Raw genomic sequence first — 24,483 nt, forward strand, 5'->3', positions numbered from 1 at the left:
GTCTCAGTATTTGGCCAAAAACTACTACTTGGCTTCAGAAACTTTGAAACCTCTGAATGGCTGAATTGCCAAAGCCCACCTCAAGGTACCATCCCAGCAACTGGGTGTGGCCAATAATCCCATGAACCTGCAAATCATCTTCATACCTAGTCAGCAGAGCTGTGTCAGCTGTACAAAAAAATTCCATTTGGTTTTATTTTTAATATCTGACTATGTACTTTAAAGAACTGTTAAGAATTTCTAGATGAAACTGAGAGTGAAAAAATCTTCTGTGCTTCATATATTCAAATTTTTCAAGTTGGTTGGAATAGGTATTTATATATACACATATATCTGGTTTCATCAGAGTAAAATATGCAGAAATGTTATATACAAAAGTAATTAAGACATTGGTAATAGTTCAGTTTAGTATGAAAATAGATGATGTTAGTAGAACTATTAAGAGAGTGTGTTGTCTACATCAGTTTAGGAAGACTATTATATCCTTCATAAGCCAATGAACTTTTACCAAAAGTTAAATAACATGAGGAAGAATAACAGAAGTTATGTCACATCAATGTTAATCTTAAATTTATTTTGCATACTAGCATTTATAACACTAAACAAATAAATTTTATGTGTGTATTTAATTTTTGTTTACTTGATTCCATTTAGGCTACAATGTTTCAAGAAAAGTTCTGTCTCACTTGGGAATATTTGGGAATATTTCACCTCTTGTGAGAAGACCTTGAAAGCAGAATGTTATTTTGCTAACTTAAACAGTTAGGAAAAGGGAATGATTTAAATTTGTGGGCAACAATACCCATGGTAAATCTGGTACCCAAAGATAAAAATATTAAGAGAATTAAAAAAGAAAACAGAAGAAAGAACTAGAAAAAATATGGTCTCCTCTTCTTGTTGCTCTATTGGCTTCGATTAGAAGTGAAGCTATAGTAAGAAATATGGATTTTAACAACATACAGGGCCCTCTGATGACTGATAATACGGACAGATTATTTTATCTGCTCCATAATGTCAAACTTAAAATTTTTTTAAAATTTTCTATTTGTTTTTACTTAATTAATTTATGTTTGAGGGGAGGTAATTAGGTTTATTTATTTATTTTATTGGAGATAGTGGGAATTGAACCCAGGACCTAATGCATGCTAAGCACACACTCTACCACTGAGCTATACCAGCCCCCTCAAACTTAAAAAATTTTAATGATTAAAAATTTAATTATATCGTGTAGTAATACTTAAAAACCAAAAATTTAGATCTACTCTGGCACACCAATCTATAAGCATGTATTATTCTATATGATATACATGATCAGGTTTTATAAGGGTAGCATTAGACTTTGGTAACAATTTTGGCTAAATATTTAATTTTTTAAAAGATTTTCCATTCAGCTAAAAGATATATTTGGTGCTCTATTCATTATGGTTTTTGTTGATGTTATTTTGCTGCTACACATTGGAAAGTTTGTTTCCTTATTGAGAATATAAATACAATGAGTTACTTCTTGCTAACTTTCATGATAGATGGGGTCTCCACACTGTTTCTTGGCCAGGGAACGGGAGGTATTGCCTAGAGGATGCAGCAGAAAACGAAAATGGAATATAATAGCCAAATTCTCCCCTTGAACCTGCAAACGGTTTGTAGAAGCAGGCTGAGGCTACCAATATCTTAGCTCTTCTGCTTTATTTGCTCTTTGTTTAGGTTTGAAATACATATTTTAAACATTGTTTCACGGAGGAAAGGAATCATGTCAAATGTTTCAGGAGCTGATTTAGGTTAGAGATCAAGAGCATATATCTATTTATGAAATATTATGGAAGTATTTTGGAATTATGAAAAGTTAGTCGATCCTAAAAGGGAAATAAATGATTCATGTTCTCGTCAGATCCTGACACGATTCTTAAAGGGGCTTATTTTAAAGTCTAGAAGTAGGACTGTTTTACTGACTAATGCCTGCTGAATAGGGAAGTGGGAGGTGTGAAATCCCTAACTGTTAAAGTTTCTTCCCAGGAGCAGTCGGTGACATCCAGACTCTTAGAGGGAATGATGCTTAGATCAACAGAAGGAAAATAGCAACTGACACAACAGAAATAGCAACAGGCCTGAACCAGCTGTGAAATAAGCAAGGCTTCACTGGATTCCCAACAGCTCTTGTCCTCATGGGTTTCAGTGACCGGTCCCACTGGGTCAGGATGGCGTGTCTGGCTCCTGGCCACTTCCCTGGGCCCACCAGCCTAAACTGGTACGGGCTGCAAGGGCCAAAGTACACCTCCAAGGCCAGCTTGGGATCTGTGAGAAACAGCCACAGGATGTTGGGTTTTGCCCCGATGAAGGAGGCAAGCTCATCCACGTAAGCAATGTAATCCGTCAGTATGGTGTCACTTTTGCCAAACCTAGAGGTGAGAGAGGAAACAAGGCTGTGGCTATCCAAGCTCTGGGCAGAAACAAGAATGGGGGAAACGCCCCACGCACTTTTGTCAGCAGGAATCCGCATTGGTCCCTGGTGTTGGAAGCAGGCAATTGCTCCTTATCCTGCACTGGGTAGTTTTTACTGAAGACCTTCTTGAACTGATCTCATTTGGACATTCCACAGCATCGCAGGGCAGCTGGGAAAGGCTGATTTACACGTAGATAAATTGTCTCTTGCTCAAGGAAAGTTATGAATTTATGGCCACTGAGCTAATTAGTGGCAGAGGTAGGATTGGAGCCCAGTTCTTCTGTTTCTCACTTAGCTGAGTCATTTTCATCAGAGCCATCGGCTAGAAGCCATCCTTTACAACTTAAGGGATTTATGGGCTTGAAAAATGGGAGCCTACATCCATGTGTTCCCAAATGCCTCTGATTGCTAATCTTTCTGGGTCTCCTTTCCATGCTGTATTGCAGGAGCCATGGAGGGCTAAAACAGGACTTAGTATCAGGTGCAAACTAGATCCTTGATAAATATCTGTTGAATGAATGAATTTAGCTCATAGCTGTCACCCTAATGATCTCACACAGGACCATTTAAGACTAAATCGGTTCCAAGTGTTCAAAATTCTGATTTTTTTCTATGAAAACTCTAGTCCCATTTATAATAGATGCTCTTACCATTTGAGCTTTTTCCCCATTTTTTCATCAATATCATTCATCATGTCCTTGACAGAAGGCAAAGTGCAAGTTCCTAAAAAAAAGAGAAAGACATGATAGTAGTTAAAATGAGTCTGGCATAGGATCAGCCTGAAATGTTTCCTTTTTAATAATGAGTTATGAATCACATTAGTATTTCCAATTTTTTTTTGTCATTGTCTAGCAAAATAAAATCTTGAGCAAATGAGCAGTGGTCATTTTGGGACAAACATACAGGTCATTCTCAGTCTTCTAAGCGCTGATATTTGTCACAATAATTAGAAGCCCATACCCAAATAACCTTATATCTTTGTATCTTTGCTCTTAAACTACTTACCAGATTTAAAAAAAATAAATTTCAAGGATTATACTCTAATCTCTCAGCTTTATTTTTAAGAATGTTATCTAATAAATTATAGCCAAAGGTAAATCAGTACCTCTTTAAGATTTATGAAAAAAAAACTTCATAGGAAATTATCTTGCTTTGCCAGAAAAATGGATTTCCAACAGAAAAGATACAGAATTTAGTGAAGTCCCAATTTTCTTCTGAAAAGCCGATAGTTCTTAGATAAGACTGAGGATATGGACTGTCCACAAGCCACCAAGGATATACCAGATCTGAGTTGGGGCTGCCCCAGGATTTCAGGCTCATCCTGACATAGGTTTATAGAATTCTCTAAAACCCAGACCCAAACCTTTATACCCAGAGATACATCAAATTTAGTTTGTTTCTTTGGCAATTTTGGGATCACTTGGAACAAGGCTAGAATTCCCAGCCTAGATCTAATTGCTCGAGATCTACAATGACTTGCATAACTCGCTGTTCTGCAGTCCTTATAGGCAGGACCATGTGAACAGCCTTTGTAGAGACAGCTTTGTTCCAAACCTCAGAACCCGTTCTGTCCTTGAGCAAGAGGAGAGATGGAGAAGAGGCTGTACTCAGTAGCCCGCCAGCTACTGCCATTGGGCTACTTGTAATTGGCCCCTGTGTCCTGGTGCCCTGGATCCCCCAAATTGGATTGATTGCCTTGTCTCCCATTTCCCTTGAGACTGAGTCTTCACCTTGTACATCGATCCTCTGTTGACTGGGTCTCTGCTTTGTCTCCTTTCTTCAGAGCCCAGGTTACAACTCCTGTCTTCACAGAGAGTAAGTGTTTGCCTTTTAATACCAGTCTTTCTGAACCTGAATCCTAAGCGCAGTTCTTTCTAAGTGGAATTTCATGCCATCATCTTCGTGGCTGCTACCTCACAGGAGCAACATTACCCTGCAACACATCTCTGCTTAGGGGCTGGGGAGTGAAGGAGATTTAGAGAGATCACTGATATACAGGACTGTAGTGATGTGCAGCCTGGTGGTGAAAAATGACACAGTATAAAAGGACATTTAAATCCCAGCAAGTCAGGTAGACTGGAAGCCTTCAATGTGGCTTCAAAGGAAACAGGCCTGCTAAGATTCCTTATCCAGAAGCTCATACCTCCAAGACCAGCAAAACTTCGCACATTAAACTCTGACATCTCTATTTGTTCTTTAACCATGGCCCTGTTTGGTCTTATGATCTGAATCTGAGCACAACTGCATTCAACCTTAGTGTGAATCTGATCCCAGTACCTGGGGCTGGATGATGCTTGCTTCCTTCTTTGCCAGAACTCAGTCAAGTTTGTTTCCTTTTCCTTTTTAAAATACAGGGACTTAGTATTCCTCTACCTTAGAGACTGACTGTGTATCACATCAAGTACTTTCTGTTTCTAATGATCTACTACCAGTCCTTATCTGACACATGGCAGGATAGAAAAGAGAGCAGAAAAGCCACTTCCTCTCCAGCAATCATAATTTTTTTTGTAACTGTGGATATTTAAAGTTGTCTGGATATTGGCTTGGAAACATCTTATTTTATTGATCTCTCAAGCAGTATCATTCTACTGAGTTTTTGAAATCATAATTTTATAAAGTTATCTTGCACTTAAAATGAGAAGCTCTGATGTTCTCAAATTCAATGAAAGTTCTTGGGTAAATAATACTTCTAAGGGGTCATCAAAAAAAAACCTCCTTGAATAATATCTTACACTATTGCATATGATAATCTAATGTGATATATTTTAATTACATATATAGTACCAAAAATATAGAATTATAGGTTTTTGAAACTGAATGGGACCTAGGATTTGTCCCTTGTGATTAGGACTTATTGTTTTCATCGGCATCCATCTTCCCCATCAATGAGCCTCTTTGTCTACTTACCTTTTAGTACTTGTACTGCCCAGCGGGCCTGCATGTCAGCTGTGGGGATGGCAGCCCCAAGGGACTGGACAAGGCCAATCACAGCCAGGGTTGGCTTCTCCAGTGGAGGCGGGAAGACACCTTTAAATAAGGTGACCTCATTATCTCTGCTTTTGATGATGGAGTCATCAAGGAAGGGGTAGGCGTAAGTGTAGCCTGTGGCAAAGATGACACAGTCAATGGCCTCAAACATGGTTCCATCCTCAAAAATGGCTGACGTCTCTGTGAACTCCTTCACATTAGGCTTAACGGACACGGTGCCACAGAGGATGCGAGCTGGGAGTTCGTCATTGAACACAGGCTCTTTCCTCAGGGTGCTGTGTGGAAAACAGAGACAACCGTTAGAATGGTAATATTCCTTTTTGTTTTGTTGGCCTGTGATAATTAATTAATAATTATTAATTGTTAATTAGTATGGAAGGAGAAAACTACCGAAGATTTTTCTTTTTGTGGGTGCCATGGATTGTCACTAATACAGTCCAAGAGCAAAACTGATGTAAGGCAACACTGTGGAGGAAGAGAAGTAGCTTTTTGCTTTCTCTGGTTCCCATGATCTTTCTCTTCCACAGAGCTCTCTCCAAATCCCAGAATAAGAACCCTGGCCCTCTTGCCTGTTAAAGCCTATATCAGGAAAAAATCCTGAAACCAGAGTACCTGGGTCTTTGAATTTTTTTCTTTGCTACTTATCAACTGTGAACCTTGATCCAATTAAAGTTTCTTAACTTTTCTTGCCCCATCTTTCTCATCTGGAGTGGCAATAACAGTTATACCTAGCTCAGGTCATTGGGAGACCTAAGTGATATAAAGACTTTGGCATAGTTTGTAGCACACAGGGAGTGCTCAAAATGTTAGCCATTGTTCTTAATACAGTATACTCCAAAGTGGTCGTTGTGATGTAAAGAATGTCAAATAGGAAGAAGGGAGCCAAAGATGGGAAGTCTGCAGTTGGGTTCTCTCCTAGAGGGGGAAGTGTGAGCCCCACGTAGACAAAGGCATAAGTCAGGTGAGGGAAGGAGAGTCCAGGAATTTAAATAAGATCAGGAGAGGGAAGAGGCTAGTTTGAATCTTTGGTCACTAGAGAGAGCTTTTGATTATTTTTTTATTCAGCAATATTTCTAGTGAGTGCAGATCAATCTGAGCTTAGGGGTGAACGTGAACAATGTTGAAGGAAAAGACTTTGTTCTTGTAGGATGGTGGGAGCTGTGAGAGACAGAGCCATGGGAGACTCCACTGGGGAGGAAACTGAGCTGGGTGATGAGATTAGTTGGAATTCTGTTTGGAAAAATGCTCGATTCAACTGCTCGAATTACCTGCCATTTCTTTTAGACCCACTATCAATTGAAACTTCTTTTGTCAAGGCCAGCAGGATCTTCAAGCTGCCTTGTACCGTGGCACTGCCTCTAAGTACTGTCTATATTCTGACCAGTCCACATTTTGACCTTAGGGTCTGAATCTCTTCTGTCTCGTGTATCCCACGACTCCTCAGCATTCTTCTATGCAAATGTCTCATAGGCATATCAACTTTGATGTGTTTAAACTTCCGCTTCTCTCATGGTCTTCCACATCTCAGTAGATGCCACCTTCATCCTTGTCCCCTTGCTCAGATCGAAAGTCTTGAAGACATTCTTGATCCCTTCATTGCTCGCACATCTTTCATTCAATCTAACGAAAAATTCTGTTTGAGTTTACCTTCAAACTATATCCAAAATCTGACCACACTTGAGCACTTGCTGCTGACGACCCTAGTTCAAGCCATCGTCTCCTGTCATCTGGGTTTTTGACAGTATCCTCTTAGCTAGTCTTTCCACTTCCTTCCTTGACCTACCCCCTATACCAAATGATGACCACAGCGGCCTAAGTGGCCTCTTCAGTCTAACTTAGTTCTTGTCCCTAGTTTGTTCGGATGCCTGCTATGGCTTCCCACTGGGTTCAGGGCAAAAGCCAGAAGACCCAACACCAGCTGTCTCTTTTAATGTCTCTGGTGTCATTTCCTTCTATTCTCCCCAACCCTCCTCTCCAGGAAGGGACGCTCACTGTACTTTGCTGAACAAACTGGTCACACCCCTGAAGAGGTGCTGTCCTTGCTGGTCCTGCTGTCTGGGATACTTCTTCCCCAGATGTCCTCATGGCTCATTTTCTCACCTCCTTTGGGAATTTGCTGAAAAGTCTTCCCAGTGAGACCTTCCTCAAGGACTCTATTTAAAATTTTCCTGATGGCGCTTCCTGCTATCCTGGCCTGCTTTGTTTTTTTCTCCTTGGTACATATCACCGCATGGTTTTCTGCTATTGTTTACTGTCTGTTTCCCACTACTAGAGTCTAAGCTCCGCAAAGACAGGGATTTTATGTTCTCTGTTCAGTGCTGTATCCACAGGGTTTAACACAGGACCGGGCACATAATACACGCTTAATAAATATTTGTTGAGTGAATGAGTTAACTTTGATGTAACTTGGGTTTTTTACCCCATGTCGTAAGTAATTTCCCATCGTGTGACGAGCTTGGGGATGTTATAGGAGACAGTGAGGAGACTGAAGATGCCAGTATTGTGGCCATGGTTCAGTGGGAGGGCTGCATTAAGGGGCAGGTGATGAGAGGGTAGCACAGGGCAAGTCATGCTTTGCTTTACTTAACGTTGCCACCAAAGAAAGAGGCAGCAGAGCAAAGTGGTTAAGAGTGGGGGTGCTGGAGTCAGCAGACCTGAACTTGTTTTGAATACTGCTTTCTAACTTCTCTGTGTGACTTTGATAAAGTTGTTAACCACATCGAGCCTCAGTTTTCTCATCTCTAAAATGAAGATTACAATAGAGTCATCCCCATAGTCGTCGTGAGTATAAAATGAGATAATGCATGTTAGGGCTTAGCAAGCCTCTGACATTAAGTGCCTAAAACACACTAACTGATTTTATTATTGTCACTCTGGGACTCCCGGGGTATTACATAACTTTCCAGCTGTGCAAATCTGGTAAGGAGGATTATGAAATAGGCAAACACTCCCCATTTTTGCAATTCTTTATCCTCTGAAATGTGAGATGTGATTACTTCACTTTGACTTACATGGGGGTTACAACACACATTAGGGTTGTTGACACTGAAATAAAAGTTAGCAGGCATATTATATTTAATTGTGCCTTACCCATGTAAAGGCATCAAGCCATAGTTCTCATGCTTGAATCTTGCGTTCATTTGCTTCGTGTACCACCAGTCAGAGATGGCTTTTGGTAAGGCATTCTTGAGGAAGATTTCAAATCGAGTGACTGACATCATGTCCCATGGATAGCCATCATCCCAGACCCGGCTCATCACCCAGGAGCCACTTCTGGAGCTGATGATGACCTTAAGAAACACCGATTCAACCATTAGAGTGGTGACCATTCACAGTGGTTGTTGTGACATGCCCTCCAATTCTGCCTTAAGAATGGAGTTGTTATACTGGCTGCTGGGGGTGTGGCCAGAGGGCAGCCCTCAGCTGTCAGCCATCTTTGGGAGTTGCATTGTTTGAAGAGGGGGCCTCACCCAACATCTTATACACTTTCTGATTCCCTGCATTCAGTGGTGGATAATGCAGGGATATAAAGGCCCAGCCTCTCATTTCTACTTGGGACAATTTGAAAGGACTATCCTAGCTTCAGAGTAAGTGAAGGGAAACTTCCTTCCCTTCCCTTCCCTCAGAGGGGAGAACACACCCCAACGATCTACATCTTAGGATCAACACCCTGTCAGGTTGTTCCAGGGAAATTTTCATGTTTTAATCAAATCTCCTCTAACCTGAATTCTAGTCATATTTCTGCCAGTGGTCATCTGATAATCGTTGTCTACGAACAAGCAATTGTGATCTCCACAGAGGCGTTCTGACCTAGAATGCCTCCCACCACCCCAAAGAAGGCAAGAGATCTGGAATCAGAAAAACTCTGCTACTTATTAATAATACGATTTGGGGCAAATTCATTTAACTTCTCTAATACTCAGTTTCCTTATTCATAAAATGGAAATTCATGCCCGCCACATCAAATCTGCGCAGTATGACTAATAGTGCCTCGCACGGAATATGTACTTTTTTTCCCCCTCTGCTGTCCTGTTAATCCCTAACAGTGTAGTTTTTCAGGACTTTTTTTTTCCAGAATTTTTATGTATAATGCTATTTCAAGGTATTTCTTATAAGGTAAGCTAAGCAAATAAGAAGAGACTGAGGCATCACTGAATTGAGAGCCTCTGAAATTGGTCTTTCTTCTCTCTAATTTATCATTTGTACAGCTAATGAATGAAACCCTGAAATCTATAGTTTCATCATATCTTTCCTTAGCTGAAGAGGGGGAAATAATTTATCATTATTTATGGAGAAATCCAAATTTGTTAACCTGTCATTCGATTCCTTAAATAAAGCGTATGACATAACCTGACTTCGATCTTTCTTTCCTGTCTCAATTCCTGTCACTGCCCTGTTCCTTGGAATCAGATCTGGCATTTGATCCTCAAACACTTCTGTGGCTCAACATTGCTTTCCTCTGATGACTTTCAAGAAGACAACTGAAATTTCTTGTCCTCAGTTACCTTTTCTGTAAAGTACATATAATACCATTCAGACTATCTTCTCCCCCAACCAGAGCACATATTGCTTTACAGGTTCTTGAGCACCATAATGCCTTATACAGGTTGTTATTAAGAACCTCCACTTTAGCAAGATGAAGCCACAGCAGTCAAGTACTCAGTGCTCACTCCTGTCTCTCATGCACCTTTTCTCATATTATTTTCCCTTCCAAGAACACCTTTGGCCACCTCTCCAACCATACGATGTACATACATCCTTCTAGACTGTTCAGGCCTCCCCCCACGTTGGGCCCTTCGGTCCTGTAATGATCATAGCCTTTAGATCCTGAATCACTCATTTATCCTTTATTCCAGTGGCGGCTCTTATACTGTTGTTGTGCTTTCTACTTAGCTCTTGAGGTTATGTTCAATTTATGTCATATTAATGTATTGTTTTCCCAAACAGGTTTAAAATTCCTGGAGAAGAGGGGCCATTTAGTTAACTCCATGTTGTCTAGTATGGTGCTTTGAACTGATAAATAGAAATATATTTTTATGCCACTTGTCCTATCATGATCTCATTGATTATAATATCATGATGTAAAATGGACCTATATTGGGGATGCCCAGTGTGAAATTGGTGGGCAAGACATCTGGAGATAGGATTTCTGTCTTTGGGCTTCTGAGCAGTCAATCTCTCAAGGATCTTCCAAAGCTAGTAGGTGACATTTGTTCAAATTCCTTAACATGCTCTGAAGGCTGTGGTATCACCTCTTCTCCATCTTTTTTCCAACCTCTCATCACACTATTCTTTTCCAGACCTACTGAGTTGCAGCGAAGGGGCTTTCTCTCAGTGTCTTCACTCTAAGCTTCTTTCTGTTTCAAGACCATCTTCCTGGGGTCCTCGTCTGCCACTGAACCTCTTTTTCAACTTCAGCCCTCAGCTTAAATGTCATCAGCTCAAAAGGGCCTTCCCACTTTCCAGTCTTCATAGGTGCCACTGTTATCCCTTCCCACAGCGTGCTCTTTTTCCCTTTACTAGCACCTTTCCCAGTGAAAAATTAGACACTTGTGCATTTGCTCATCTAATATCTGTTTTCTACACTGGACTCTGAGTTCCAAAACAGGCATTATGCCTGTTTTGTTCACTCTTTCTCCAGCACTCAAGGTAGTGCCTGGCACATAGTAGGCTCTTAACAAATAACCATGGGATGACTGTATGCATGAATGAATGAATGTAGGACCCTATATTGCTGAAGTCAATGTTCAAATGCTTTAACTCCTTACCAAGAACAAAAAGTAGGTTCTATTTTATTTACTTTATCAGTGAGATAACTGATATTCAGAGAGACTCAAGGATTTACCCAAGAGTGTCAGAGTCATAACCTTAACCCTATATCCACAGTAACCGTATATCCACACTAATTTTGGAGGAATTTATTGGACACATGTTAGACTCCAAATGTCCCAAAGAAAAAGACTGTTGAATGACGACATTACTCCTTGCTGATGTTCTGCCTTTGCCAGATCAAGCTCTTTAAAAATCTCACCCGTTACCAAGGGAAGTTGAGCTACATGAAATACTACTTTGACTTTGCATCAAGTACCCTGCTCCTCCCCCTGTTTCATATCACCCCTTTCAGATGGTAAGTGTTTCTATCCTTTTAAAGATAGTTCTCTGGGAGGCATACCTTTCCAGCTATGTGGCTGAGTTCTGTGGCAATATCACAGCCCGAATTCCCCAGGCCAATCACCAGGACTCGCTTCCCCTTGAATATTCCTGGTTCTTTATAGTCTCGGCTATGGAAACATTTGCCTTTAAAAAGGTTTATTCCTGAGTGAAAAGTGGGAAACATGTGAATCATTTTGATTTCTATTTTAAAAACTGCTGTAACAGATCTTGTGGGTGAATATAGTCACAGTAACAAGGAATTTTAACACTCTAAGTATATTAGATACAATAGAAGCATATTTTAATTTAATGTGTACTTCTATGTACTGCACTTTTATAGATATAAAAAAGACATTATCAAGGTTATTCATTCATTCCACATGTGTAGATGGCAGCCTAAATTTTGGCCTTACCTGGAAAGGACTCTTTTGGTAGGTTGGGGTACACATGGTGTCCAGAACAAATCAGTACAGCATCAAAGATAGCTGATTCTGTTTTACCATCCTTTTCAGTGGTAACATCCCATTGGCCGGTGGTTGAGAAATCAGGACGTTTGTTTACACTGGATACAGTAGTCTAAGAGAAACACAGAAAGATAGCCTTCTTTTTTCTATGCTAACAGGTAGATATAGCACCAACTTACCCAAATAGTATGAAAAAAATCCTTAATTAGTGACTTAGGAAAAATACTTAATTCATTATTAAGGTATGTATTACAAATTCAGAAGTCCTTCAGAATAAATCAAAATATGAAATGGTATATATGTTTTCATCCCCACATGGTTTCTTGTGCATAACCAGTATTTTCTGCAGTACAGGAGTGACTCCTTTTAGCGATGTGACAGTGAGCTGAATCATAGTTTACAAGAGGCAGTTACCACAATAATCATTTTTATAGTAACAACTATCTCCTAATGTATTTCCTAAGTCATTTTAAATGTTTTTTGTCTTAAAATGAAAGATATTGTCTATATTCAGAGTATAAGTTCTTCCCAAATTTAGTGTGCATAAGGATTACCTGAGAAACCTTTCTTATTTCCTAATATAAAACATTTAATGTACAATTTTCATGAGAGTTTTGCTCTAACTGCTTCCCACAAATATTTATTTTATTATTTTTATTGAAATATAGTTAATTTACAAGGTTGTATTAGTTTCAGACGTACAGCAAGTTGGTCAGTTATACGTGTATATGTGTATATATATATACATATATATATATATATATATATATATATATACACACACATACATATTGTTTTTCAGATTGTTTTCCATTATAGGTTATTACAAGATATTGAATGTAGTTCCCTGTGCTATATAGTAGGTTCTTGTTGTTTATCTATTTTATATGTAGTAGTGTTTATCTGTTAATCCCCAAGTCTTAATTTGTCCCTCCCCCCTTTTCTCTTTGGCAACCATACGTTTGTCTTCTGTGTCTGTTTCTGTTTTGTAAATAAGTTTATTCACATCATTTTTTATATTCCATTTATAAGGGATATCATATATTTGTCTTTCTCTGTCTGACTTCATTTGGCATGATAATCTCTAGGTCTATCTATGTTGCTACAAATGGCAATGTTTCATTCTTTTTATGGCTTAGTAATATTCCATTGTGTATATATAATCACAACTTCTTTATCCAATCATCTGTTGATGAACACAGGTTGCTTCCAAGTCTTGGCTATTGTAAATAGGGCTTCTATGAACATTCGGGTGTATGTATCTTTTCAAATTAAGAGTTTTTGTCTTTTCCAGATAAATGCTCAGGATTGAGATTGCTGGATCATACGGTAAGTCTATTTTCAGTTTTCTAAGGAATCTCCATACAGTCTTCCATAATAGCTACATCAATTTACATCCCACCAACAGTGTAGGGGGATTCCTTTTCTCTATACCCTCTCCAGCATTTCTTATTTGTAGACATTTTGATGATGGGCATTCTGACTGGTGTGGGGTGATACTTCACTGTAATTTTGATTTGCATTTCTCTAATGATTTGTGATGTTGAACATCTTTTCAAGTGCCTGTTGGCCATCTGGCTATCTGCTTTCAAGAAATGTCTGTTTAGGTCTTCTGCCCATTTTGTGATTGGGTTGTTTGTGTTTTTGATATTGGGCTCTATAAACGGTTTGTATATTTTGGAAATTAAACCCTTGTCAGTTGTATTGTTTACAAGTATTTTCTCCCAGTCCGTAGGCTGTCTTTCCATTTTATTGCTTCCCACAAATATTGGTATATAGAATTTAAATATCATTTCATTCCAAATATTTTTAAATTTACAGTGAAATTTCTTTTTGACCCATAAGTTGTTTAGGAAAAAAATAGTTTTTAATTTATAAGTTCATGGCTATTTTACATTTATCTCTTTGATATTGACTTCTAAGTTTATGGCATTTTGGTCTACGAACTGTATGTGGTTAAGTTTTGTAAATTTCCTACATATTCTTAAGAAGACTGTGTATTCTCTAAACCTAGAGTCAGAGAGGCCACATTGTTAAAAATGTTGACAAATAAGAAAGAGATACTGAAAGGAATAAATGGGAATCTAGTAATAAATACAGAGTTCCTCACAGCTATGCCCCAAACTAATTTTTGATAATATCTTACCTTAAATTGTATGTATCTCAGGAGGTTCTTTTCTTTGGCAAACATAGTGATATATTCCTGGAGTTTGCTGTTGTGCATAAAGTTGGGGTAGTCATCAGGACATGGGAAGTCTGGAAAACACGTCATCTCTTTGGAAGAGTTGGTAAAGACTGACCGGTAAATGCTGGCCCTGCCTTCCTCTGGATGGTCCTGTGAAAGTATCATTTTTAAATGAAAGAGAGTTTGTAAACGAGTGTACTTACCACGGTCAGAGCCAGTTCCAAATAATCATCACTCGTTTTGAGTCAGCCTTTACCCACAAATAAATTCGGTAAGATGAGGCATAAATTAACTTCACTTAAACAATTTGATGCTAATCAAAGGAACTTAGAATATAGAAGAATATATCTTTCTTAACATCTTTTCTAAGGGAAACAAATTCTGAATTTCATCATGTTCTTTTAAGAATATGTAACTGGAATAATTTTAGTCCTTTGAGCCATTAAATACAATAATAGATATTTTCCAAAGTTTACCTGTGCATGATTTCAATGTGTTAACTCATGAGCATGGACAAACGAAATGTGGCATAGACATACAATGGAGTATTATTCAGCCTTAAAAAGAGGAAATTCTGATACACACTGCAGTATGCATTAACTTTGAGGACATCTGCTAAATGAAATAATCCAATCACAAAAAGACAAACACTGTGTGATTCCACTTATCTGAGATACCAGAGTCATCGTGTTCATAGAGACTGAAAGAATGGTGGTTGCCTGGGGCCAGGGAGAGGGAGGAATTGAGAGTTATTGTTTAATTTCTGCTGTGTTTTACTTTGGGAAGATTAAAAACGTTCTGGAAATGGATAGTGGTATGATTGTACAGTAATGGGAATAAACTTAATGCCATGGAATTGAACGCTTTAAAATGGTTAAAGAGTAAATCTTTATTGTGGTGTATTTACCATAATGGAAAAATTTTTCTTTAGCATATCATGAGGTAGTTCTGGTGGATTAGATAATATATTCTTATGTATCTATAGGGGCAGAGGGAACATTGGCTATATTTAGAATAGTGTTTTTCAAATGTTTTTGACCATACTCCGTAGTTAGTAATACATTTTACATTGCAACCTAGTACATAGATGTGCCTGTGCGCACGTGCACACACACACACAGAGGAAACAAAAGTTTTATGAAACAAGTCATTTTCAATAGCTTGAGTTGCATACATACTTTCTATCTATTCCATTTAAGCATTCAGAATGATTCATTAATTTATATCATAGCACACTAATAGGTCATAGTCTCCAGTTTAAAAACACTGGTTTAAAGGAATTGGATAAGGAGAAAGAGGAATAGAGGCACGCAAGGGGATGGCGGTGAATCACCTAAGTCCTAAGCACTGTTCTTTGGGCTGAATTTTTGAGATTAACATAACCTATTAGATAGATTGAGGGAAACACTGAGGGCAGAAGGACTTTTGTTTTCACATTTGAAATTCTGGTAAGATATCATTTGAAAGTCTCCCCCTGAACCAACCTGGATAGAGGGGTATCCCGGGGCAAAATTCCTCTCCATCTGTGGACCTGTGAAGCTAAAAAACAAGTTGTCCTATCCCAGAACACAATGATGGAACAGGCATAGGGTACCCGTTAGAAATGTTTTCATTCCAAAAGGGAGAAAATGGAAGGAAAAAAGGAGTTAGCAGTCCCAAGCAATTTTGAAATCCAGCAGGGTGACCTTCATTAGGTTTCAGGGCCTGGGATGACCCTCTCTGTCTCAAGGCCGGAGGTTTCACCCTCTGGGCTGTTTTTCCTTTTTCTTCAAGAGTAGTACATGTTTGCAGCTGAGTAGTTTATCAGTCTATGATGCTAGGTTCAAATTTTTTAAGGTCTTCCTTGAGAACAAGACAGGCAGCTGCTCTCAAAAGCTCTATCAACAGTGTCTTTCTTAGGCAATACTTTGTGAAGTACGTTTGAATATGAGGATTTGGTCAAGATCACTGTGCAGAAGACCAGCCAGCTCCACAGGTCACTTGTTGAAGTGCCGCCCAGAAGTTTACAAAGGCTGGAGAGATGAGTCAGCTTGAACTGGGATCTTGTCTTAACCATTTCCCAGCCTTTTACCATTTCCTCCCTTTCTTTTAAAGCTTCAGATTCATTTGTAAAAGGGAAAATCTCATAGCTAGCTTATAGGATTATTATAAAGATTGGCTTCAATGGGAAAGGTATTTGGCATATTGAAAGAGCTCAGTAAAACAGCCCTGAGAGTCATCACTGTGCTAATTTGAAGCTCTGTCGGTGCATTCCAGTGACATGCACTAGGCTTAACAATGTTACACAAGGTGCTGAGTAGTTTCAAGAGCTATTTACAGTCTAGAAAAATCTGTATCAGTAAGAATAATTCTCATATGTTTGTAACACTTAAAGAACTATTACAGACACTGTCTCAAATATAGCCTTTTTATTAAAGTATAATATTAATTTTGCATTTGAGAAGGAAATAGTGGCTTATAAAGGGTTCTCTTCCTATATTTGCATATATAGTAATGGTTTATAAAAAGACAGGGGTAGGCTTAGCCAGACAGTACTCCTAAGGCTGGAGACACTAAGGGAGCTGGGGACACAGGAAGGCCCCCTACACCCAATGATGTGCAAGTCAGGCAATACGGGAAATGATTTAATGGGTGCATACCCATGTCTGTTAATAGAGTCCTTATGATAAATGCACAGAAATAAAGTCATTGAAGAACTTCGAATCAGTGTGCTGTATTCTTAGTTCCTCCTGTAGCTGTTCCACAAATCATGTGTTTTTGGCAAGATCAAAGTCAGCCCCCAAAACCTTAAAATCTGTGGTCTGAATCACCAAGAGGACACTACACAACCTCAACAAAAGAATGGAAATGAATAGCTCATTCAATTCTATTGCATAAATCTAATCAATATTTGACTGTGGATTTTATCCCCAGTGGCTAATTTATTATTGATTTATCCGAGTTGAACTCTGTACCCAGTGACTGGCTAGCCCATCATCTCACTTGCTTCTGCAGTAAGTTAAGGACATACTTTCCAGCCTTCTCCTGATGCTGTGCTTCTTAGAGCGATTAAACCTGCCATGACTGATAGTTTAGAAGCCTGTGCTCAAGCAATGTGTTCCCTCACACTTCCCACCTCACTTCCTAGTCTCCTGCAGTGGCGTTCCACTCACCGAGTATTTCCACAGGCCCCCGACATCTTTGCCCTTCTCAAAGCAGATGGGCTCCAGCTGCTCTTCCAGGCAGCTTCTGATGGCGGCCAAGCCGCTGACGCCAGCTCCGATGATTGCCACTCTCTTCACCATGGTCACCTGTGCAAAGGCCAAGGGGTCATTTCCAGTAACAGCATTACAGAAAACTTCTTCTTCTTCTTCTTTTTTTAAAAATTACTCTCCGGCTTAATAAGAAACTTTGTTTTTGCACCAAGAAAGAAACGTTAAAAAAAAAAAAGATCAGCATTCCTTTTAGTCATCTAACTACACTTTGCATTTCTCTTTAATTTCTAAAGAGAAGGTTTTCTTCCTCCTAAAAGAAACACTGTTTTTAGCCAACTCTCCAAAATTAAGCATTATTTTATCTTCTTTGCCTTTGGTCTTTTGTCATTTACTCTCTACTGGAGAGAGTGAATGGGAGAAAGAGGAGATTTACAACTAAAACAAATATACATACACTTACACCCACAAACATTTATGCATATATGAATACAAAATATATAGTGTATGTATACACACACACATGCATATACCCACATCTACACTCATATGTATATAGGAAAGAAAAGACAAATACATAGTGTATGTAGACACACACACACACAGATATATACATATACATAAATGCATACACACATGTATTTATTTCTTCCTTCTGCTTGGACATCAGACTTGATGAGAAATAAGGTATGGTATGTCTGTATTTCAGTATATCATGTAGTCACCCTCTTTCCTCCCCTAATAATGTTTTCACCTTCTCAATTAAAAACAAAAGTCAAGTCTCTTTAACTAAAAACAGCTTCTTCCCAATAACTGCCACCCTTGACTTCCATTCTCTTCAAAAAAATTACATTTCCTAATCTTTTCCTGTTCCTGCAGTATCTTTAGGCCCTATTACTACTTCTCGGTTTTTTTTTTTCTTTTTAGACAAAATCACATAGCTATGCAGAGAAATACATTTGGATGACAAGAATCATAATACTTAATTCTCAGGAAAAATAAAAGCCTACTTGAATTATATGTCATTCTCATTTTGGCCGTGTTTGGTATAAATATAGCATGCTCCTCCATTTACCAATCCCACTCTTCTCCCTCTCAGCCCATTACAATATCATCCTTTTTTTCTTTATCTACCTTTTCTTTTTCTTTCCTTCTTCTGTTTGTTTCAGTCCTGTCCAAGTCGTTTGTGCAATCTGAAAGAAAAACTGCTTCTTCTCAGCCAGCATTCTCGGGTAAGTAGGTTGGTTGGAAAATGGGAGGAGCTGCTGTTAAATAGGAGCTCATTTCCTGGTCCTCTAGCAAATGAGGCACCATCAGCTCCCCATGAAGGGTGGGGCTCCTCTCCAGTCTCTGGGTGCCCTAATATCTGCTTTCCTTCAGTCCTACTGAACCTGATCTACTGCTTACACCCCTGGACACTGAGCCTGGGACTCAGGCAGTTGTCCTAGATGGATGACTCTGCAGTTTTCTGCTCCATTTTATTATTTCTTTTTTTTAAAGTTTACCTTATTATTCTCATTCTTCATTCTTTTGTAGGTATCTCTTTGGAGCCTCCTGATACTGTTGAAAACGAGCTGCTTAGTTGAGATGTGCCAGCAGTAAAAAGGAGTCTTCTCTTTTCTCTTTCCTCCTGTCCTCTCTTTCAGCCTTGGTGGTCAAAGTCCTCGACTACTCAGTCTTGCATTTCTTTGATTCTGGTCAGTGTGTAGGCCAGAATCAAATGGAAAAGACCAAATTCCATAAACTGGAAAAAGATCAAATTCCATAAATTGATCCATTAGTACCAGGTAAAATTATGTTGGTGAGAAGACTAAATAAACTGGACCTAATTGCCAGGCATGAAGCATATTGAAGTCTCTAAGAATTGTTTCCCTACCAACCATACTCCTCTATCACTTAAAATTTGGACACCTCAATTATTTTACCCAGTGAGTCTCCTCATCGAGCAGGTGATACTTAGCATAAACCAGCATAGATTTAATTCTTGAGGAATTGCCTCTTTTATGTCTTTCGGAGATGGTAATGCTCATCTCTAAAGTAGGTGTGGTGACATGGAGAGTCAGAGACACTTCAAATCTTAGTTGTGTCGCTTATAGTTGTGTGGACTTGGGCAAGCCATTCAACCTCTCAAATTCTTGTTTTTTTCATTAATAAAATGAGGATACTACACTACTACTATCTTTCTTGCTCAATTGCTACAAGGCTTAGAGTATATATCTGTATATATACATTTATATTGATACATTTATATATATATGTATATATAAATCTGGCACGTAGTTAGCAATTACCAAATAGTAAATGTGCATTGTAGGTAAATTTTAAAAATAAAATCACAGGTTCACTAAGTTTTCTAGGGTTGCAATTCATATCACATGATTTTATCTCCTCTCATTTTACATAGAGCTTTTTTGAGTTTTTAATGCTACACAAACTATAGTGATTGTGGACACCCTGCTTAGGAAGCAGTACCATCCCTATAATCTTACTCATCCAAGGACGAGCAGGATACACCCAATTCCACCTAGGCCTGTGCTATTGTCTCTTTCCAGGAGGTGAAAAAGGCTACTCTTCCCCATTCTGCCCTTTACACGAGTATATTTCATCTCCAGTGGACACATTTACTAGCCCCACCCTCTCTCCTGGGCACCTCAGCCTAGTTTTAGCCTAGCTTGATGCAGCTTTTTACAAAGCCCTTTTTCATCTTCATCTTCCCAAATGCCCAGGCCACTGCTGGGGGAGTGGCCACTCTGCTTCATTGCCCCCTCTTTTTCCAAACTATTTTATGTGTTTTCTCCGTGCTCTCTGGAGTGGGGCACAGCAAGAGAGAACCTTAGGGAGAGCTATTTAGCTCAGAGGATATAGCACCCTAAGAAGGTGAAGCTGGCGGGTCCTAAGATTGCTCTTAATTTCTGACCACATGCTCTGTATTCCACTGTTCTTCTGCTGGATCCTGCAGCTTTAGGACTGCAGGCCAGCAGTTTAAATGTGAGTGCTTCGATGAGAAGACTGACAGCTGATTTTCTAAAGGAATGTTGGGGCTAAGCACCCAGATTGTCCTGGCGCACTCTCTTTTCTCTATTCCTGGTCTTGTACAGTCCCCATAACTGCACAGCAAGATGCCTATACAAGCTTGTAAAGAGATGTTCGTTTTGTATGTGACTGGGAGGGTTCAATGCCCTCCTTTCCTCATGTGCGCTCTAGAGCTGATGTTGATAAACTTTTTCAGCAAAGGGCCATAGAGCAGATATTTTACCTTCTGGTCCATGCAATCTCTGTGGCAACTACTCAGCTCTGCATTGTAGGATGAAAGCGGCCATTGACAATATGTACACTGATGGGCATGGGTGTGTTCCAACAAAACTTATTTATAGACACTGAAATATGAATCTCATAAAATGTTCCCGTGTGACGAAGTTTTTTCCCAACAACTTGAAAATGTAAAAACCATTCTTGGCTTGCAAGTTGTATAAAACAAATGGGGCCAGATTTGGCCACACACCTACCCTTCCTTTAGAGAAACCACATTATTCTAGTGAACTGTTGTTCAGGGTATTGTGGGTCTCCTGTGAGATGATTTTACTAAAAAGCTTCAAAGTATGAACATGTAGTTGTGTTTTTAAGACATTTCTTAAGAAAGAGAATTTCCAAATGAGTGAGTATGACAAAACGGAAACACAGATATAGAGAACACGGTAATGGTTACCACTGGGGAGAGAGACGGGGGAGGGGCAAAATAGGGGAAGGGGGTTAAGTAGTACAAACTACTATGTATAAAATAAATAAGATACATGTATATATTGTATAGCACAGGGAATATAGCCAATATTTTATAATAACTTTAAATACAGTATAATCTATAAAAAATACTGAATCACTATTTTGTATACCGGAAACCAATATAATATTGTAAATCAACTATACTTCAATTTTAAAAATTAAATAAATGCATAAAGCAAAAACTACTAACAATACAAAGAGAACTTGATTTAAAAATGTATTCAAAATTTAGTGGAACATTTCAATAATAACAAAAGAATTATTTTCTTCTAATAAACAAAAAAATAAAATAGATAAATAAGGGTATAGAGGGACTGAATATAACAATTCAGTAAATTTGACCATATGTAATATGTGTGTTATGAAAATATATGTATGTATAAGGGCCCTTAGGCCCTTAAATACAGTATTTGCATATTAAAAAGTATATCCATGAAACATACAAAATTTGATTAGGTACTTGACCTCAAACAAAGCCTTAACTTTTTTTTAAAGAAGTGATTTTTACAAGCCTTATTGTCTGTAAGCCAATAACTGGATCTTAAGTGGCTTAAAAATATTGAAGTATAGTCAATTTACAATGCTGTGTTAAATTCTAGTGTACAGTTTAGTGATTCATTTATATATATATATATATATTCCTTTACATATTCCTTTTCATTATAGGTTATTACAAGGTATTGCACATCATTTCCTGCACTATACAGTAGCACCTTGCTATTTTGTATGAAGTAGTTAGTATCTGCAAATCCCAAACTCCCAATTTACCCCTCCCCACCTCCCTTCCCCCAGTAACCATAAGTTTGTTTATGTCTGTGAGTCTGTCTCTGTTTTGTAAATAAGTTCATTTGTGTCTTTTTTTTAAGATCCCACATATAAGTGATATGATACGGAATTTTTCTTTCTCTTTCTGGCTTACTTCACTTAGAATAATGATCTCCAGTTTCATTCATGTTGCTGCAAATGGCATTATTTTAATTCTTTTTTATGGCCAAATAGTATTCCATTGTATACATATACCACAACTTCTTTATCCAGTCACCTGCCAACGGATACTTAGGTTGCTTCCATATCTTGGCTATTGTAAATAGTGCTGCTATGAACAATGGGGTGCATGTATCTTTTTTTGTTTGTTTGTTTCTTTTGTTTTTAATTTTTTTAATTTTTAAATTTTACTTCAGAGTCATTTATTTATTTATTTTTAATTGAGATATAGTCAGTTTACAACATTGTATCAGTTTCTGGTGTACAGTGTAATGTTTCAGTCATACATACACATACATGTATTCCTTTTCATATTCTTTTTCATTTTCATTATAGGTTACTACAAGGTATTGAATATAGTTCCCTCTGCTATACAGTAAGAACTATACATATTTTATACATAGTATTTAGTATCTGCAAATCCAAAACTCTGAGTTTAGCACTCTTCCCTTCCCTCTGGTAACCATAAGTTTGTTTTCTATGTCTATGATTCTGTTTCTGTTTTGTAAATAAGTTCATTTGTGTCTTTCTTTTAGATTCCACGTATAAGTGATATCATATGGTATTTTTGTTTCTCTTTGTGTCTTACTTCACTTAGAATGATGATCCCCAGGTCCATCCATTTTGCTGAAAAAGGCATTATTTTATTCCTTTTTATGGCTGAGTAGTATTCCATTGTATATACATACTGCATCTTCTTTATCCAGTCATCTGTCAATGGACATTTAGGTTGCTTCCAAATTTTGGCTATTGTAAGTAGTTCTTCTATGAACATTCAGGTGCATGTATCTTTTCAAATTAGTTTCTCTGAATATATGCCCAGGAATGGAATTGCTCGATGATAGGGTAAGTCTATGTTTAGTTTTTTAAGGAATCTCCATATTGTTTTCCACAATGTCTGCACCAAAGTACATTCCCACCAACAGTGTAGGAAGGTTCCTTTTCTCCACACCCTCTCCAGCATTTATTGTTTGTGGATATTTTGATGATGGCCATTCTGATCAGTGAGAGGTGATACCTCATTGTAGTTTTGTTAAATGACTTTGAATTCAAAGATTTATCCTTCTGAAAAATTGAGAGTTAGGCAGTTTACTCAAAGGGTATACTTTCCAAATGAGTCATCTTGGCATGTGTCCCTGAGTCTGAGATTGTGTCACAATTCAAAGAAAAATGAAAGGCAAATACACGATGTTCAGTAATCAGTTCTGTGCTTTGAACAAGAGGCTTTTGACTTCTTGAAATGAGTACTGACCAGGATAGAAAAATAGACATATGGGCAATGTTGGAATATGTTAACAAGATAGTTGAAAGCAAAAGAAAGACCAGATAAAAACCTAACTTATGTGTTAAGAAATTACTTTTGTCTCCAAAGGGAGATTAATCATATCTGCAAGTGGAAATACACACGTTCCGTTTTTGCTGGAGTGATCTATTTGCCAATCAACTAACTGTTCAAAATACCTTTGCCGTGATTGCAGAATTACCTGTACAATGGTTTAAAAAAAATGGGCTAGAATGTTTTTGTCTTATGGGGTTTCTATTTGTTTTAAGGATATAAGCATAACTGTTCCTCCTCATAGGGGAACAGCCATACCTAAATTTATCAAGAGTTGTGTAGTAGGTGTAAGTGAGTAGTGTAACAGACCTAATAAATTTGCTGAACCAATAAATAGGATAAGTATTAGGGATAAAGTCCTCTTTTTATTAATCCCTTAAGTGAATAACAGATTGAATTGCAAATTCAAAGAAACAGCTTCAGTTCTGCCAGGCTTCTCCCACCCTTCTATCCTAAGTGGCCAGAGAAGACTGAAGCCAGTTGACTACAGTATTTCACTGTTAAATAAGTCATAGGGTGGAAGCCCACCAGTCTAGTGAAGATTTAGCTTAATGAAAGAATTTGATCTGCATTCAACTGATATAAGATAGAGTCTTACAATTCATATTTCAGAAACAAAGTTGATAATACTTTCTTGGGGTTTTGAAGGGGCTTGGTCTATGTTAACCTATATTCCTAGTCCAGTGCTAATAATATTGGTGTTAGGGGAAAGATTAATGCTGATACAATAATGGATGGAGGTTAAAAAGTATTTGATTTATATTTTCAAATTATTATTTTATTTTTGTTATTTACTGATAGAAGTAATGTTAGTGACACAGAATAAGTTATACATATGTATAAGTATAGATTAAGTAATGCTATAATAGGTATTAATTTTATAATAATGCTGCTATTTTTACATAATTATTCATTTATGTAAGAAACCTATGAATGGTGGGTGGCCTCCTAGGGATAATATAATC

General features: G+C 38.1%; 1 protein-coding gene across 1 annotated transcript; it reads right to left on the reverse strand.

Annotated features, from left to right (window-relative positions):
• Positions 1-263: 263 nt before the first annotated feature.
• Positions 264-18,684, reverse strand: LOC102531550 (flavin containing dimethylaniline monoxygenase 3). Its single transcript, XM_015245119.3, has 9 exons — positions 18,553-18,684; positions 17,380-17,517; positions 14,189-14,377; positions 11,992-12,154; positions 11,598-11,740; positions 8,516-8,715; positions 5,345-5,700; positions 3,088-3,160; positions 264-2,393 (listed from the first exon to the last, which is right to left on the reverse strand). Exons 2-9 carry the CDS (start codon positions 17,509-17,511, stop codon positions 2,051-2,053), a joined length of 1,599 nt encoding a protein of 532 aa, XP_015100605.2. The 5' UTR covers positions 17,512-17,517; positions 18,553-18,684; the 3' UTR covers positions 264-2,050.
• Positions 18,685-24,483: the final 5,799 nt, after the last annotated feature.

Source organism: Vicugna pacos, chromosome 21, assembly GCF_048564905.1.
Source record: "Vicugna pacos chromosome 21, VicPac4, whole genome shotgun sequence".
NCBI classification, from domain to species: domain Eukaryota; kingdom Metazoa; phylum Chordata; class Mammalia; order Artiodactyla; family Camelidae; genus Vicugna; species Vicugna pacos.

Coding starts and splice junctions, on each gene's coding strand:
- LOC102531550 (XM_015245119.3), bottom strand. CDS start 17,511: ATGGTGAAGAGAGTGGCAATCATCGGAGCTGGCGTCAGCGGCTTGGCC. Junction 12,155..14,188: donor TGAGATACATACAATTTAAG/GTAAGATATTAT, acceptor TGTTTCTCTTAG/ACTACTGTATCCAGTGTAAA. Junction 3,161..5,344: donor GGCAGTACAAGTACTAAAAG/GTAAGTAGACAA, acceptor TCTTTTTTTTAG/GAACTTGCACTTTGCCTTCT.